Source organism: Aphis gossypii, chromosome X (assembly GCF_020184175.1).
Source record: "Aphis gossypii isolate Hap1 chromosome X, ASM2018417v2, whole genome shotgun sequence".
Taxonomy (NCBI): domain Eukaryota; kingdom Metazoa; phylum Arthropoda; class Insecta; order Hemiptera; family Aphididae; genus Aphis; species Aphis gossypii.
The window spans coordinates 33648170-33664501 of NC_065533.1; the positions used below are offsets into that span (position 1 = coordinate 33648170).

A 16332-nucleotide genomic window follows, 5' to 3' on the forward strand; every position below is an offset into this window, starting at 1 on the left:
TTTAATTTATTGGTAAAACAGATACTTTGATTAACACTAAATTAACTTTATCGAATACATAAATATATTTTAGCGATAATAAATAAGCATATCAATTAAAAGTAATCTTAAACTTAACATCGACAAAGCGTCAGTTGTTCAAGGTTTTATCGATTTATAGGTACCGTAAGTACGTATAATATTATGATAATTAATTGATAATCAAGCATGAAAAAAAGAGATAAAAAATAAAAATAAATAGTGAAAAGAATGTTTTAGGTACACATTACCTTAGAAATTAAATAAAACACATTTTAATTCAAGAATTATTTTTCTATCATTAACCAAGAAAAAAAACCATTCGCCTTCGAATCCAAACCCGCTAATGATTAGTCTTAATCACTAAAAAACTATGAAACGGTGTTTTTTAACCTTTGATAGTTCTCAAGAGCCAAAACTGAAATATTTGTTTAGCCATATATATGTACAGATTGTAGATTATATTCTAATTTAACATAATATTTTTATCTCTTTCATCGCATCATCAGTATATATAGAATGATAATCGTATATGTAATAAACTAATAACCATGCTTTGGGTTTACTACAAATATTAATATATAGTGTACTGAACGAGGACACATAACATTATAATTGTTGGCGGAAGGTGGATAATGAAAGAAAAATCACTGACCGCATATCAAACGTTAGTATAAATATAGGTACCGAATTTGTTAGCGGGCGTAGTCCAGTCGGCACAAGCGCTCCAGTCGTGTCCGTTTATATTTCGCGCGTCTTCCGGGTGTATTCGAAATAATATAACGTGCGCATTTTTGTAGATACAAATGTTATTTCCATTTGCAAGCACAATATTACGATAAAATATATACATTAATATTATAATCGAGATACCCGCGAATCGCGCTACACCGTGTAAATCGTGCCGAAACATAATATAATAATAATAATATACATTATATATATGCAATATACATAGGTATATTATAATACCCACGTCGAATAGTTTGTGAAAAGATATTCTATCACAATAATATAATATTTATCGACGGCATACTTTGTTGACGGTAGCTGCAGTAGCGATTTTTCTTTCCCGTTCGTACGCGAATTAGGACACATATACAGGAAAAAAAGAAGAGGGAAAACCCGTTGTTTTTTGTCGTTATATTAATATTATTTTATTCACTCCACCGCCACCACCGTTCGGAAAAACCGATCTCAGCTATCGCGTTCAATATCTAAATACATTCGCTGAAACTTGGTCGCAGTCACTCGCACGGTCGACGTCACAGCCACCCACACGCTGAGGATTCATGGAAGTTACACGGTTGTCACTGTGGGTCCTGGTCGCGCTGGCCGCGGTCTTGCAACCGGCTCGCCCTCAGACTTCCAAGCCGAACATTGTTTTCATTTTGGCCGACGATTTGGTAAGACGTCATTACGTTTAATATACGGTCTGTCACGGAACGACTATAGGTTAGGTTAAATATACATACTATTATTATTAAATACGCCCGAAATTATACCTAGTGGGTTCGTACTTACTTTTTTCTAGCACAAAAATCATTGTTAATCTTTTAATTGTACTGTAAAAATTTACTGTTTTAAAAACTACATCAAATACATGGGGTATATGAGATAAGCTTAAAATATATCTCATAATCTAACAGTTTAAATAATAATTTATTTCATATTCCTAATTTCTGTATCCAATGTAATGCTGCACATAATTTATAGATTTTGATTTTGAATTTGGATTACACGTTTGATAATTTACTTTAAATTTAACGATAGAAATATCGTTTGTTTTAAGATATAACAGTAGGTTAAATGTTTAAATCGTTTATGAAAACTGAAATTAATTTTATTCTTTTTATCGATAATAAACTGCAATCAATAATTGTTGGCCCTTGACCCTTTAGAAGACTTTATTTAGATTTAGTGGCCGTGAGACAAATGTCTGCATCAATTATGTTATTTTAATACCTATTTACAATACTTTTCGAAATTATTGATAAAACGAAGAACGCGCTACTTTATTGCTATTATATTATTATGAATTATCATCGCTTTACACAGTTTATTGCATGAAAATTCGCTGTTCTTATTCCGAGCAGTGTTTACGTTGTTTGTTTAAGTAGGTTTGTCAATTTTTAATTTTTATACACGACCCAATAGTTACCAATATTAAAAGAAAAAACTAACAAATATATTATATTGTAAATAAACTGTTTAAAAATTACCATAATTGTATCGAATACTCACACGCTATAGCACATGTTGTATGCTACATTATATAATGTGTAAAATATTTGAGAACTATTATGCAACTTCAGTCAAAACATTCAAAATTCTTAATGGACCATTACTATAGTGTTGACAAGTAAATGTGTATCATAAATAAAATGTAAAAGTAGGTGTAGTTACATTATAGAAAATTACCAATAATGTGCAAACATAAACTGATAAAATACACCATACTACCCAATATTTACTGTAAAATATTCTCTTAAAGTACCTACATTAGGTATGTAAAAATAAAAGGATTTACAAAACATGTTCTTATAAGTTATGAATGTATAACTCAAATTCAATGTTTCATTACAGTAGGTATATAATTAAAAACATCTATCTATTTATATATAAAATTATTAATTATAGTACTTTCGGATGAGGATATACTTAGAAACTATCGAACCAATTGGTGCAACATTTTTCACGTATATTATTTGAAACTCGGAGAGTAGGTAGTAGGTAACTACTTATAGATTATAGCTTCATTTTTTAAACCCTATATAAGGTGGTAATTCACATACGAATTTCATTTTGGCTTACGAAAATTGAGTATTGTATTATTTATATTCAGGAATACTATTTGTTATAAAAATAAAAGAGATTTATGTAACATTATAACCAAGGTAAAATTTTTGGGGGGAGGGTCAAAATAAAAAAATTCTCAAGTGTAAAGCAATCAAGATTTAATGTTATTTTCACATATAAATGTAAATATGCCACATTTATTTTACTTCAAATTTATAATATTGTTTGCACAAGAAGGGGCAAGTTCCCTAATCCCTATCATTACCCTCCAAATGGATGCTCATGATTATAACCTATTTATATATTTTATAAATTAATATAAGTTTGTTACTTGTATTCAACCGGTATTTTAAAAATTTCCTATAGTTTTTAAAGAATAGTTGGAACTACATTCGAAAATATACCAAGTAGTTATCTTGGCTGAATTAAAGTGAGATACTACCAATAAGTAACCAATTCCGATTTACATATGAACTTAGGTATATTAGAATCGTGATACACAGTACCGTCTTTTTATTTATTTTTTTTTTACGGAAGTAATCGGGTTATAGACACAGCTAGTATACATATAAATAACAATACCTACCTAATTATCATAATTTTTGCGTCTATATAATATTAAAAACGTACAGTTTATCTAGAAGCGGAAGTTAACTAAAACAAAGCACGCATGTATAATTATAAACACGATTCTCACTTACGATATATTCACGTATTTTCCCAACAGTAGGTAATTAAAAAAAATCTAAGTCATAATTTTCAAGATGTTATATAATATTTAATATTATGATCGTCTAAATGATTAAATATATTTAGTAATATTTTAAACAGCCTACTTAATAAACAACACAGTGCGTATGTATATATAATTATTAATTAACGTTTAACACCAACAACAACAAGTAACATTTAATAGATATTATCAGAATTAATAATAATTTTCGAGGTGCCAGTAACCCTTCATTATAATTAATGAAAAACCCAAATATAATTATTAATAAAAATGTTAGATAAATATAAAACAATAGAAGTTGAGACTAGCAAATAAAATAAATTATAAAGTGTGTAGTGAATAGTTATTTTTCATAAAATACCTACAAATAAATGTGATTTAACACTTCTTTAATAATATAAGCATAGCTTACTGTCAACAAATAATAATTGTACTGTATGAAGTGTAAATAATGAATACGTTTTAAATACATATTGCTTCCGAATCAACTATTGCAGGTATTTTCACAATAAATAATGATTACAGATCGGACTATTGACTTAAAAAAATTTATATTTTCTAATTTATTTGAATTTTCAAAAACTTTGAACTTTGAAATAATTTTAAAAAAACATTATATTATGGATTATGCACTGTAGAAGAGAGAGTTGAATTGCTTACGAAAGTCGAGAATGATAAACTATTTTATTTAGATAAAGAAAATAATATTTGAATTGTACCACTGTTTATTGTAGTAATATTTGTTGAGTTCGATATGTGATTTACGTAAACTCGGTTCGCGGAAAACATACAACCCTTCCGTCCGCAGTCGAAGGAAGTGAACACCCAACTAAAATGTGAGAACCTGCAGCAAGGACACGTGTTACACAAACAGTGAAAATCGTCGATTGGTTCCGACGAAATACGTACGCAACGGTCAAAGCGTGGGTCGTTTTAATACAATATATAGGGGTGAACGAATAAGTGACGCTCAATTTTTGCGATAACATTGCAATTTAATGAATACTGTCATTATTATAAGGTATTACATCAAGCGCTTTCGGAATTTCTCACAACAACAACGATAGGTACCAATATATAATAATATTCATCATTGTGGTTTATCAAAAATATATATACCTACTATATAACTTGGTCGCGCCGATTAACTAACTATACTTAGCCAATTATACTGAGTTCGCGTGTCGCAATAGCCAATCAATGCGGGTATTTGTCGAAGGTGACGAGCTCGTCGAGCGTATAGGTTATACCTAAATATACTTAAGGAACGTATCGATAATGTCAAAATCGCATAATTTGCCCTATCTAAAGTTATTGATGGAGACAAATCTTAATCTAAAACACTGACGTATAAACTCAGGATCCAAGGATTGTCGATTTAAATTGAATAATACAATGCTTGATAAATCCCACTGTATTATATTATAAAAGTTGCACCATAGTCCATGGGTATTTCTTATGTTTAAAGTTTTCAAAAATAAAAATGCTATAATATTTTGTTTAAGATAGTAAGGAATCACTGGTAAACATTGATAATATATTGATGGAAAAATTAATGGTAACACAGTTCGCCTCTCCCGCCTACGATAGTAATTCATAAGGGGAAAAAAGTAAGCTGTTAGTAGAATTAATAAGACATTTTTTTACCTGCTATTAAATACTAAATGATTTCTGATTATATTTTGATAAATTAAAATAGATGGAACAGTAAATCAATGAAAGTGAAATTTTTTCTAAATCCATACATATTTCACTAATAAATTACATAATAAAACAGTATTAATTAAATAAGAGTGTTTGATAGAAGGAATGCGAAAGCAACAACAAAAGAGTTGGATAAAGAGGCGAAATCAAATTGTATAATATTATGATTATTAATTTTAGTATTTTTCTGTAAATAAATTCGCAGAAACGTTTTACCGAAATCTCAGATTTTCGCTGTAAATATATTATGTATAAGGGCTAGGAATGCAACTGATCATGACGTGGTTAACAGAATAACGACCCGTTTTCAGACGTTATGTAAAAACTATAAACGATATTGACATTAATAAACATTAATAACTGTAATAATACAATGTTGAATGTACACTATGAGAACATTGATATTACATATGATACTATAGCTTGCAAATATTTTGCGGTCTTTGCGGTTGTCGCGGCGGTCGACTATACGTAAAAAAGTAAATATTTTATATGTCTTGTAGAAAAATACAATTACAAATTTTATGGTATTTTTGTGTTCATTTGGGAGAGGGGTATAAAAACAGCTCTATACGTGAAAAATATTCTTTTAAGAATCAAGTGAATATTATATAGTGGTCGTTTTAATGACTTATAATGTCGTTTTTACATAGTTTTCATTAAAGATTTTTGGAATTATTTTTAGTTTGCTAAAATTTGTTTACTGAATATAATTATGTTTTTATTATCTAATACTTATTTTTGAAATATAATATTTTTTTAAAATATTATTCTTATGAATATTTTATATACGAGTGTACCGATAAAAATATAATCTCTACTGTTTTAATAATATAATATTATTATATTAACAATTCAAATTACACCAACTATTTAATAAACGATCGTACGACTAAAGTCCTTAAAATCAATTAAAAGTGAAATTATAAGAAACATAGGAATATAGTACGAGTACGTTAGATTTTTCAATTTTTATATATTTTGATAAAATAACCAATATTTTGTAATGATTATAAATTATTATAATGATGTGTTGGAGGCCTGTTCGCAATGACAAAATAATATAAATATATACCTAACTAAAAATAGCTCAGACTAATAATTTTGCATGTTCATAGCTCGTGGATTTGCTCATGTTTTCACGTATTTTATCACGAATCACGTTGACAGGGGAAATGTGCCAAAGATGTCAATAGATGTGTTTATATCATGGTGTTGTATCAACTGAGTACTTATATTAAAATAGTTTAGACCAATTTATAATCGTTTCACTCAATAATAAATTCGAAAACTTCTCTACCTGTCAATTTCCGTTTAAAAAATAAAATGTTAATTGACCGTGAGACACTAAATATTATATCTGTTTGAGCTCACGTTCATATTATATTATACACATATTTTGAATACCTAATGCACACCATGATAACAGTTTGAGATCCGCTTGGCAAAAACAGAATCTATGCCTGTTCAATAGACGCGAAAAGGGTTTCCATAAAACTTTAATAATATTATATTATCATAATGTTCAACGGTCTTAACTGCGACACGTACCGATAAACTACAGCAGCCTATATTCATAAATTATACACGAACACGACCATGAACATAAGACGATTTTTACATTGAAATTATATTTTAATGTGTCGGATCATTATGGTACACTCTGTATATCAATGTAGATATAGCAAATAGGTATGTATATATATCCACACGTATAAGTACTTATTTCCTACTGAAATACTTTTTCACCTTCATTTCTATGGGCCATTTGATCTCACGCGAATGGACGAGTAACAGTGAGAGACATATTTTCAATGATGTATTTTTTTTTTTTTTTTAATACATTTTATCCGTTGACAAGTCTACAGCAGCTGTCATGTATACCGTCCGCGGATCAGTGTATGATAGTTCAGTGAATATTGATAAACCGTCGCGTGAGATGACATTCCAAAACGGACACTGCTTTTTTTGTCCCGGTCTATCGAACACGTACGCATTAATCATAGTGCTCGTTTTTTAAAGCAAAATAAAGAGTAAAACACGAGGTGAAAATATATTCGGCTTTATAAATTCTACGAAGTTATTTTTTTAAAGGTCAACCGCATTAGTATTTTGTTAAGCGATCTTCTTTCTTTTATGATTAAAATATCGTAACACACCAAAAATAACAAAACCATGCATACTATTATTACAAAATTATTAATGCGTATTTCTATTTTTACATCGAATATTTTTCAGATAACATAATATTTAAATTAATCGAAAGTATGTTTTCCAATTTATCCTTTTTATTTTGAAATGTTGAAACCATATCTTGATAATAATTTTTAAGTACTGTAGATATCAAGTGTCAGATTATTAAATTAAAAATATAAAAATCTCTACAGTATTTTACAGAATACTAACTGCAAATAGCCGTTGCATTCATCTTATTTTTATTAATCGTTTTTAACTTTGATTGCAAAGATCATTATTAGCCGTATGTACATATTTAAATGTTTTTATTTTTGGCTCGAGCTCCGGGATAAAGTCAACTGAGTCGAACTGAAAAATAAAACGACTTACCTATCGAATGTAGATACCTCCCAAACATATTACACGACCTGTTACAAAACCACGAGAGATGGAACATGATGTCTGACAGCTAGTTTTTCGCTCGTTTTCCATTTCGTATAACCCCACTACCTGCTGCACACCTATATAATATATATATATAATAATAATAATAATATGACAACTAAACAGCCGCGTTGCTTCACGCAGTCATGACGACGGCGCGGGCGTCTAGTCTTGCGGATATAGAAAGCGCAATAGTTTTGACCGCATATGCCGTGTTTCGACAATATACTTACTGTACTTCTGAGTGTGTGTGTGAGCGTTTTTTTGTTCACACTCTAAATTATTTCTGTATAAATAAGACGATGACATTGACCTTGATAACAATATGTATTGACGAAAACTGCAACGTTTTCGCTTCGCTCAAATCGGCGCGAAACCGGCGAAAGCTTATTGATTGTAATCTGTATATTAAATATTGCGTTCGGAAAACAAATTCTGAGTAAAATATAATTATACTGTATTGTTAATAATTGGTAATTTTTTAATACAAATTATAATACACTATATTTCGTCCTTTCTTGTTTTTTTTAGTTACAGTATCATCACTTTCCGTTTCAAAAACAATACATTATTTTATATTTTGTTGTTCCACTTATGTATATCACAAAATTTTGTATTTTTAGTTTTTGTATTATCGATATCAATAACTTTATGATATTATACATACGTTTTACGAGAGAACAGTCAGTACACTTTTTATTGAGTCTATTAAAATTATATAGATGCTTATTATAATAAATTAAAAATTAAAAAAAAAACAACACAAATATTTATATTTTGATTTATAACAAAAAAAAAAAATAATAATAATAATAATTGTGTTACCTCATAGGTATGTGATGTAGGTACATGCACTGCATTAACTGAAACAAAATTATTTTAAATCTTGCTTACGGCAAGTCACCTAGGATAAAATCGCACGTATATCGGTCGCATTTGACGGCGATGTAGCACAGTTGAGTTTATTTTTAATACTTTGATTGTTATTTAGAATTGAGGAAAAAATAGAAAGTTAAAATTTCTGTCGAAAATTATATTTGCGCGGCAATGAAAAAAATATCTCTTTATGAATATATTTAATGAGTACCCATCGTAATAATGTGAATTAATATTAACAATTATTCTTGCAATGTCATTTGTTGCAATTTGTTTGCAATATTTGAGTGTAGAACAAAACTAAAATTTAATTACATTTGTATAGGTTCCATCGCCAAAAAGAAAATTTACAACTTACTAATGGAAAAGACTACTTCAATTATAGTTATAATTATTATAATTGTAAAATCAATGTAGACACATTTTTAAAAGGAATGTTATTGTTTGAAAAAAAAAATATTTAAAAATAATAAAACAATGTAATAATATATAGCAATTTAATTATTATAGCAGATCTTACTATTTTGTAAGTTTTTCAATTTATCAGATATTTTTTCTGAAAATATGTTTTTCTGCTGACAGGCTTAAAAAAATAATAATAAACGATAAACAATAACAAAATAAATTGAAAAATAATAAAAATAATTTTTACATTTGCAGGGATGGAACGACTTGAGTTTTCACGGTTCTGATGAAATCCCGACGCCTAACATTGATGCACTGGCATTCAACGGTGTTGTGCTTAACAATTTATACACTCAACCGGTGTGCACGCCGTCTCGAGTGGCACTGATGACTGGAAAGTATCCCATTAAATTAGGTAAATAATAATTTTCATTTTTCAAGACACGTCAATGTAACGAAATTATTTAAATCAAATTCTTTCCGATTTCACAAAAAATATGTAAATGATAATACAGTCTGTGGAAAAAAAATCAAATATTTATTAGTTTCTATTAATAACAGATTATCAGTTGCGTATTGCAGAATCAGGTGAGAAAAGTAGGTTTGAAGCCATCAAGTTTGAAATTCCCTAACTGAAAAAATAATAAATATATCAAATTTTTTATGCAAATTATATATTAAAATTTATAAAGTTGAAAAGCAAAAAATAACAAACTTTAGATAATTCAATAATAATTAATTTTCTAACTGCGAATATCAATAAAATCTATAGGTTTAACTTCAACTAATATTTTGGTTATTTACTATACCTTATTTTAGTACGAGCTTTTACATGCGAATATTGATAAATTACAATGTATTGTAATAATGTAGTATAAATTAACAATCCGCAGTTATATATTACGATATAAGCGAAGAGTAGTACTTCAAATCAATACCTAAGTAATACACAATTAATAAGTATTAAAAGTAATAATGTTGCCAATTATTTAAGTTATCCTAAATAATATAATATTTATATACATTTAAAATTATTTACGAGTTATATATAAATTAAATAATATTAACTTAAAATTTCTCTCCCTGGTAAAATCGCACATTCCAATATGAGTAATAACTTCATATAACTAATAAAAATTTTAAACAGGTATGCAAGGTCCTCCGACTTACGGTGCCGAACCAAATGGCTTACCGCTATCGGAGAAACTGTTACCAGAATATCTCAGAGAATTGGGATACACGACTCGAGCCATAGGAAAATGGCATTTGGGTTTCTACAAACCGGCCTATACGCCCACGCGGCGAGGTTTCGACTCGCACTTTGGCTATTACACCGGATACGTCAGTTACTACGATTACATACTTCAAGACGTCGTAAGTCAAATATGATCGTATTTATTCACGAGTTCAACGTGTAATATTTTATTAGGGTTGTGAATTCATACGATAATGCATTTTTTTATCGTAATGTAAAACAAAGCTTTCTTAACATAAAGTTTTAATTAATTACGAATAATTCTATGATGAGTATTTTATTGTCTATAATTTTGACATTATCTATTTTTTAAGTTCTTTATATTTAGCCTATTCAGGTTATTTAACTATGTCTATGATCCCCTTTTGACCAGTAAAAATGATTAAATTTTCAATTTCAATTTCTATAAGCTTATATTGCAATACAATATTATCATAAACACTCATGTACTTGATAATTAATTAATGAAATCGGAGCTAACTAAAAGGCAACAATTTAGGAAATTAAAATATTTTAATAATATTATTCAAATAAAAAGAATAATCAAATGTTGGTTGTATTTTTATTTTATTTTTTAATGTGGAAAACTTTACTTAAGGCGATTTAATCTCTGAAATAAAGCAAGAAAAATACCTTTCAAAATACTAAAAAAAAAATGTGTGATCATATACGACGGGTGAGTACAGATATTTCAAGTTCTGAAAATACAAAATTTTAAAAGTCATAGTCCAATACAACCTTCAAAAGTCATCTGTGTGTTTAAAATAAAAACAATTTACCAAAATCCTACTAGTTCACCAAACGCTTAAGTTTTTCCTGATAAACAAAATGGCTCTGACATCTTTTAAAAAAAAAATAGACCACCATCTTAAACGGCAATTTTGTCACTTTATAGTATCAGAATTTTGGCGAATTCCAAGGATTTGACATGCGACGAAACGACACTATCGCGTGGGACGTTGCCGGCAAATACGCCACTGACGTGTTCACCGACGAAGCCGTGCGATTGATCAAAGAACAGCCAGCCGATCGGCCTCTGTTCATGTATTTAGCGCACGTAGCCGTGCACACGGGCAACAGAGGTAAGAATTTGGAGGCACCGCAGTCCGAAATCAACAAATTTAATCACATTTTGGATCCGAACCGGCGAACTTATGCAGGTACGACGACATGCCACAATCAGTAATAATTAATAATTATTTATAATAATGAATTGTTTTATCCTAACACTTTAATCATGTTCTATAAAATGTTGTTAATGTACCCACATTGTTTTTCAAAAAATAAGGTTATTATTTTCAAAAATTTAAATGTCGAAAAATAATGTAATCAAATTAAAAATAACTTAATAAAATCGAGTTAATTTTAACTTGTTAACGATAGTTTTTTATAACTCGACCAAATTAATGACACATCGACTGTTACATAAAATGATCTATTTTATTTAACATATTTTCACTTTATTACTATACAATTTAGATCGTTATAATATATTATAAAACTAATTATATTACCTATGTAAATAATTTGATAATTCATTTAAAATGTATACTTATTCAATCTTTAATATTATATTGTATAATGTAGTATAGATCAACTATAACCTAATAATATTATGTTGGATAAAAACAACAAAGTAGAAAAAAAATTTTACCGACTAAAAAACCTAATAATCAATATCGTGTTGTAGCGATGGTATCCAAATTAGACGAGTCTGTGGGTCGAGTTGTGGAGGCGCTAGCAGAAAAGAACATTTTGCAGAACACTATTATCGTGTTCATGTCAGACAACGGTTCGCCGTCGTTTGATAGTTCCGGTCGAAATTATGGATCCAACGTCGGTGTAACAGCCAACTGGGGTTCCAATTTCCCGTACAGAGGTGTAAGTTTCATGCATACAAATCGTACCTTGAATTCGATTTCAATGTATTATACCATGGATTAAAAATTAGACTTATTAAAAAAACTAAGAAAGTACCCTAAAATTGTAAAATAATGCTCTCTATAATCTATAATTAAAATAAGACCAAAACTATTAGGTAGGTTATACTTACAACATATTTAAAATTAAAAAATGCATTTAATTTTAATGATACTGAATTTGTTCGGGTTAATTGTGTATAATATGTACTCGTATTCAGTAATTCAGTAGTAATAAAAGTATTATAGTTCCACTGTATCGGTTTGGTTTTGGTACATAAATTATATTATTGCCAATTGACTTGTACCAATCTTAGTTTTTATAAGTTGTATGTTTTTGTTAGTTGGTATAAATCTACATTATAAATAAATAATATAACATTTTAATTTTTATATCGGTTTGAATTTTTTTTCAGATAAAGAACACGTTGTGGGAAGGTGGCGTTAAGAGCGCGTCTTTCATCTGGGCTCCGCAATTTCAAGAAAATCCTCGCGTTTCCAAACAGCTTATGCACATCACTGATTGGTTGCCGACCTTATACTCTGCTGCAGGTACGTCTCTGCGTACTACATCATATAGAGAAGCGATATTAAGAAGCGTAATAGCACATACATTTAACGATTTGAAATTTAACAACTCGATTCTACATTACAAAGATTTTATTTGACCATGTCGTGTTTTAATAATTTACCTCGTTCTACTAAGCAAACAATTTTACATTAGTACAATGATTAACGGTTATAGACAATAAAAAAGTTAATTTTTAAACTAATAACTTCTTTCCTCTGACTTAAATACAAAAATACGATTTATTAAACATTTTTTAATTTTTCTAAATTAAATGCACAACTGTGTTGAAAAAAATTATAATATATTCAATGTTGGTGCTTCAAAAACAATTTATTATTATTGAATAGATTTTTTTCCACCGTAATAATATATTTATAACTTTACTTCAGGAGGAAATCCAGGATTTTTACCAAAGAATCTGGATGGATACGATCAATGGACATCTCTCACATTAAATTTACCGTCGCTCCGTAATTTCGTTTTGCTGAATATAGACGAAAAACAGCGTTATGCAGGTATTCTCAAAGACAACTGGAAATTAATCGTCGGTAAGTTATTTTTAACTATCATTTTAGTAAAAAGTTACAATCGTTTCAAAAAAAAAAAATGTATATATGAATACGTGGGCGCCCATAGGTAACATTTTAGGGGGGTCAAAATAAAAAAATTCTCAAATGTAAGAAAATAAAGATAATAATAATATTATGGTAATATTTATAGAGCTACAAGTTCATAATATTTTTTGTCCAGGAGGGAGGGGCAAGTGCCCTATCTTGCCCTCCCCAATGAGCGCCCATGTATGAATATAATATATTACAATTAAATATCACAAAATGCATTACATAATGTCTTGAAACGCTGATACCTAATAATAATGATTGTCCTCAAAATCAAAACTATATTCGCCCCATTTAGTATTTATAACGAATGCACAAAAATCACTGCACTAGAAGCACTAAAAGCCGGGGTTTAACGTTTTTCACGGGTTAACAATATAATTTATATAATAATATAATTTAGTAGAGTTATTAGGTACGTTACAACCATCTTTTTTTTTATATCAAACAAAAAAGCGCGTTTAAATCCGAGCCCCGGTTACGCGTGGTTTCGTCCATCGATCCTAGACGTTATTTACGTACCTATAAAAACAAAACATAACATTAAATTTATAGATGACGGTCACCATCGTCGCGTGTCAACGTGTCAAAAAAAATGTTTGGGGGGGGGGGTTGGTCGATGAAACGGCGACCGTATAAAATCGTGTCGCAATTCGGACGGTTTAAATCTCACACCTTGCACGATCGTACAGCATCGATACACGATTTGGGTTGCCATTGACGGCGACTATAATACGTATTATATATACTATATTTTAATCATTTCCGTTACTCGCGTGCTGCAGGTTCGACGGCGAACGGGTCACTGGACGGTTTCTTCGGGGCGACCAGACCGCGGACGCCGTACAACGCCAGCGCTGTGCTGTACAGCCCGACCGGACGCGCTCTCGCCCGCCTGTCGAACTCTCTGCCGTTCGCGGCGGGCGGAAGTCCGCTGAGCGGCGTCCGCGACCTGTTGGCCATGCGGTACGAGTCGACGATCCGGTGCAACCCGTCGGCCGAGGGACCGCGGGCCCGGTCTCCGTGCCCGTCCGGGGAGGCGTGCCTGTTCGACCTGGCCTCCGACCCGTGCGAGACCAACAACGTGGCCAAAAAGTACGTGACGGTCAGCGGACAGCTGTACGAGGCGCTCAAGTACTACAGGCGGCTGCTGGTGCCGCAGACCAACCGGCCGTTCGACCCGGCCGCCAACCCGGCCCGGTTCAACAACACGTGGTCCAGCTGGATGCTGTACTGACGCGGTCGGCGCACTGTGTAAAATCTGTTGTACTTTATGTTCCCTATAACCTGCGTGTATTCCCTTTTAAAAAGATTCCGCGGGTAAATCCGCCTGAAAAAAAATCAGCCGTTATATAGATGCATAATCGATCCATAATCAGCTATTACCTTTAGGTATTTTTTTTTTTTTTTTAAGACGGACGAAAAACTCATTTATTGATTGTACGAGCGTTCGTATTCGTTCCCGACGATTATATACGACAATTCGATGTTTTCGTGCGAGCCATATATAGTAATTAAAATATCAAACGTCGAGACGAGCGATACGCCTGAGGTTGTAGCGCTCGCATGTTTTTGAACGTGATCCTCTTCAAAACGTCCCGATATCTCTGCACTAGAACATAATATTATTATCATCTGAAACCTTCTTTAAAACCGATAACGAAATTCCCTATATAACCCCCACGAGGGTTGAAAAACTAAACTTTAGACAATCATCAACAACTACGATAAACGAACGGGTCGATTATTGACAAAATAATGCGCTGTACAGAAAAATGTGTCATCCTCTTGGAACTTTTTAGGGAAATAATAAATGTGTAGTGTTCTTTTTAACATTGTATAGTTAACATTTTCCACATAGGCTCTCATACGCGTAGTTTTAATTAATAAGTATATATTTTTATTTTTGTATAATTTATTGATTAATTTTAGTACGTGTCCCTATTTATTGTACCTACCTAATGTATGTCGGACGAATTCAGAAGATAATAATACTTTTGAATGTTTTTATTGCTGAGTAACTTAATATAAATAGTTAGGTAGTATTAAACGAAAGATAGAACGTAAAATTGTATTTTGTATTATTTTTTCACTAAGAAAAATTGACATTATCAATTATTTATTTAGAACTGTTCTTTACAGTATTTTCAGTATGTTTTAGGTTACTTAGTTGACATTTTATATTTGATGATAATGTGCCTATATAGACGTTTATATAACTGATAAACAGTAGATAGATGCTTCGCGATTGCAGCCTCTAATTACAATATAATGTCTATAATATAATACATAATAATAAAATTACAGGCTACAGTTTTCACAATTACACATATTAAATATTATCATTATTACCATTTTTATTTTTAAATTAAAGATAGATGCATCAACCACTAGGTCATTAGCCTATTATTAAGTTCAAGCCACTATGCTCGTTCATAAATTATTCATACGCAATAGCCTTAATAACTATAATTTTGCAAATATATGCTAATATAGTTTACACTATGATCTAAACTTTAGATTCTAAACTGTATGACTCGATAAATTTTAATTATTCTCTTTTAACATAATTATTTTACTTTTGATTTAACGTTTCATTTAAGTATAGGTAATTACTTTAAGCGTAACAACATTTTTTTTTTTTTAAAGAACTGACAAACTTTAATTTTGTATTAATTATTAATATACATATTTATAATTTTTTAAAACTTTATATTATTTATATTAATATTATGAAATAGATACTATATTATTTATTATGGTAACATAAACCTGTATGTTTGTCAGTATGATGCGAAATTAAAGGAAATACGTTT

General features: G+C 30.2%; 1 protein-coding gene across 1 annotated transcript; it reads left to right on the top strand.

Annotated features, from left to right (window-relative positions):
* The first annotated feature begins 698 nt into the window (after nucleotides 1-698).
* LOC114132461 (arylsulfatase B-like) lies at nucleotides 699-15526 on the top strand. The gene is made up of 8 exons (XM_027997922.2): nucleotides 699-1424; nucleotides 9410-9569; nucleotides 10302-10528; nucleotides 11305-11569; nucleotides 12100-12290; nucleotides 12745-12880; nucleotides 13289-13447; nucleotides 14302-15526. The coding sequence occupies exons 1-8, from the start codon at nucleotides 1311-1313 to the stop codon at nucleotides 14751-14753; spliced, it is 1704 nt and encodes a 567-aa protein (XP_027853723.2). The 5' UTR covers nucleotides 699-1310; the 3' UTR covers nucleotides 14754-15526.
* Nucleotides 15527-16332: the final 806 nt, after the last annotated feature.

Excerpts from the sequence above, each read along its gene's own strand:
- LOC114132461 (XM_027997922.2), top strand. The coding sequence starts at position 1,311 with ATGGAAGTTACACGGTTGTCACTGTGGGTCCTGGTCGCGCTGGCCGCG. Across the intron at positions 10,529-11,304 it reads ATTACATACTTCAAGACGTC|TATCAGAATTTTGGCGAATT; the intron begins GTAAGTCAAATA and ends GTCACTTTATAG. Across the intron at positions 12,881-13,288 it reads GACCTTATACTCTGCTGCAG|GAGGAAATCCAGGATTTTTA; the intron begins GTACGTCTCTGC and ends ACTTTACTTCAG.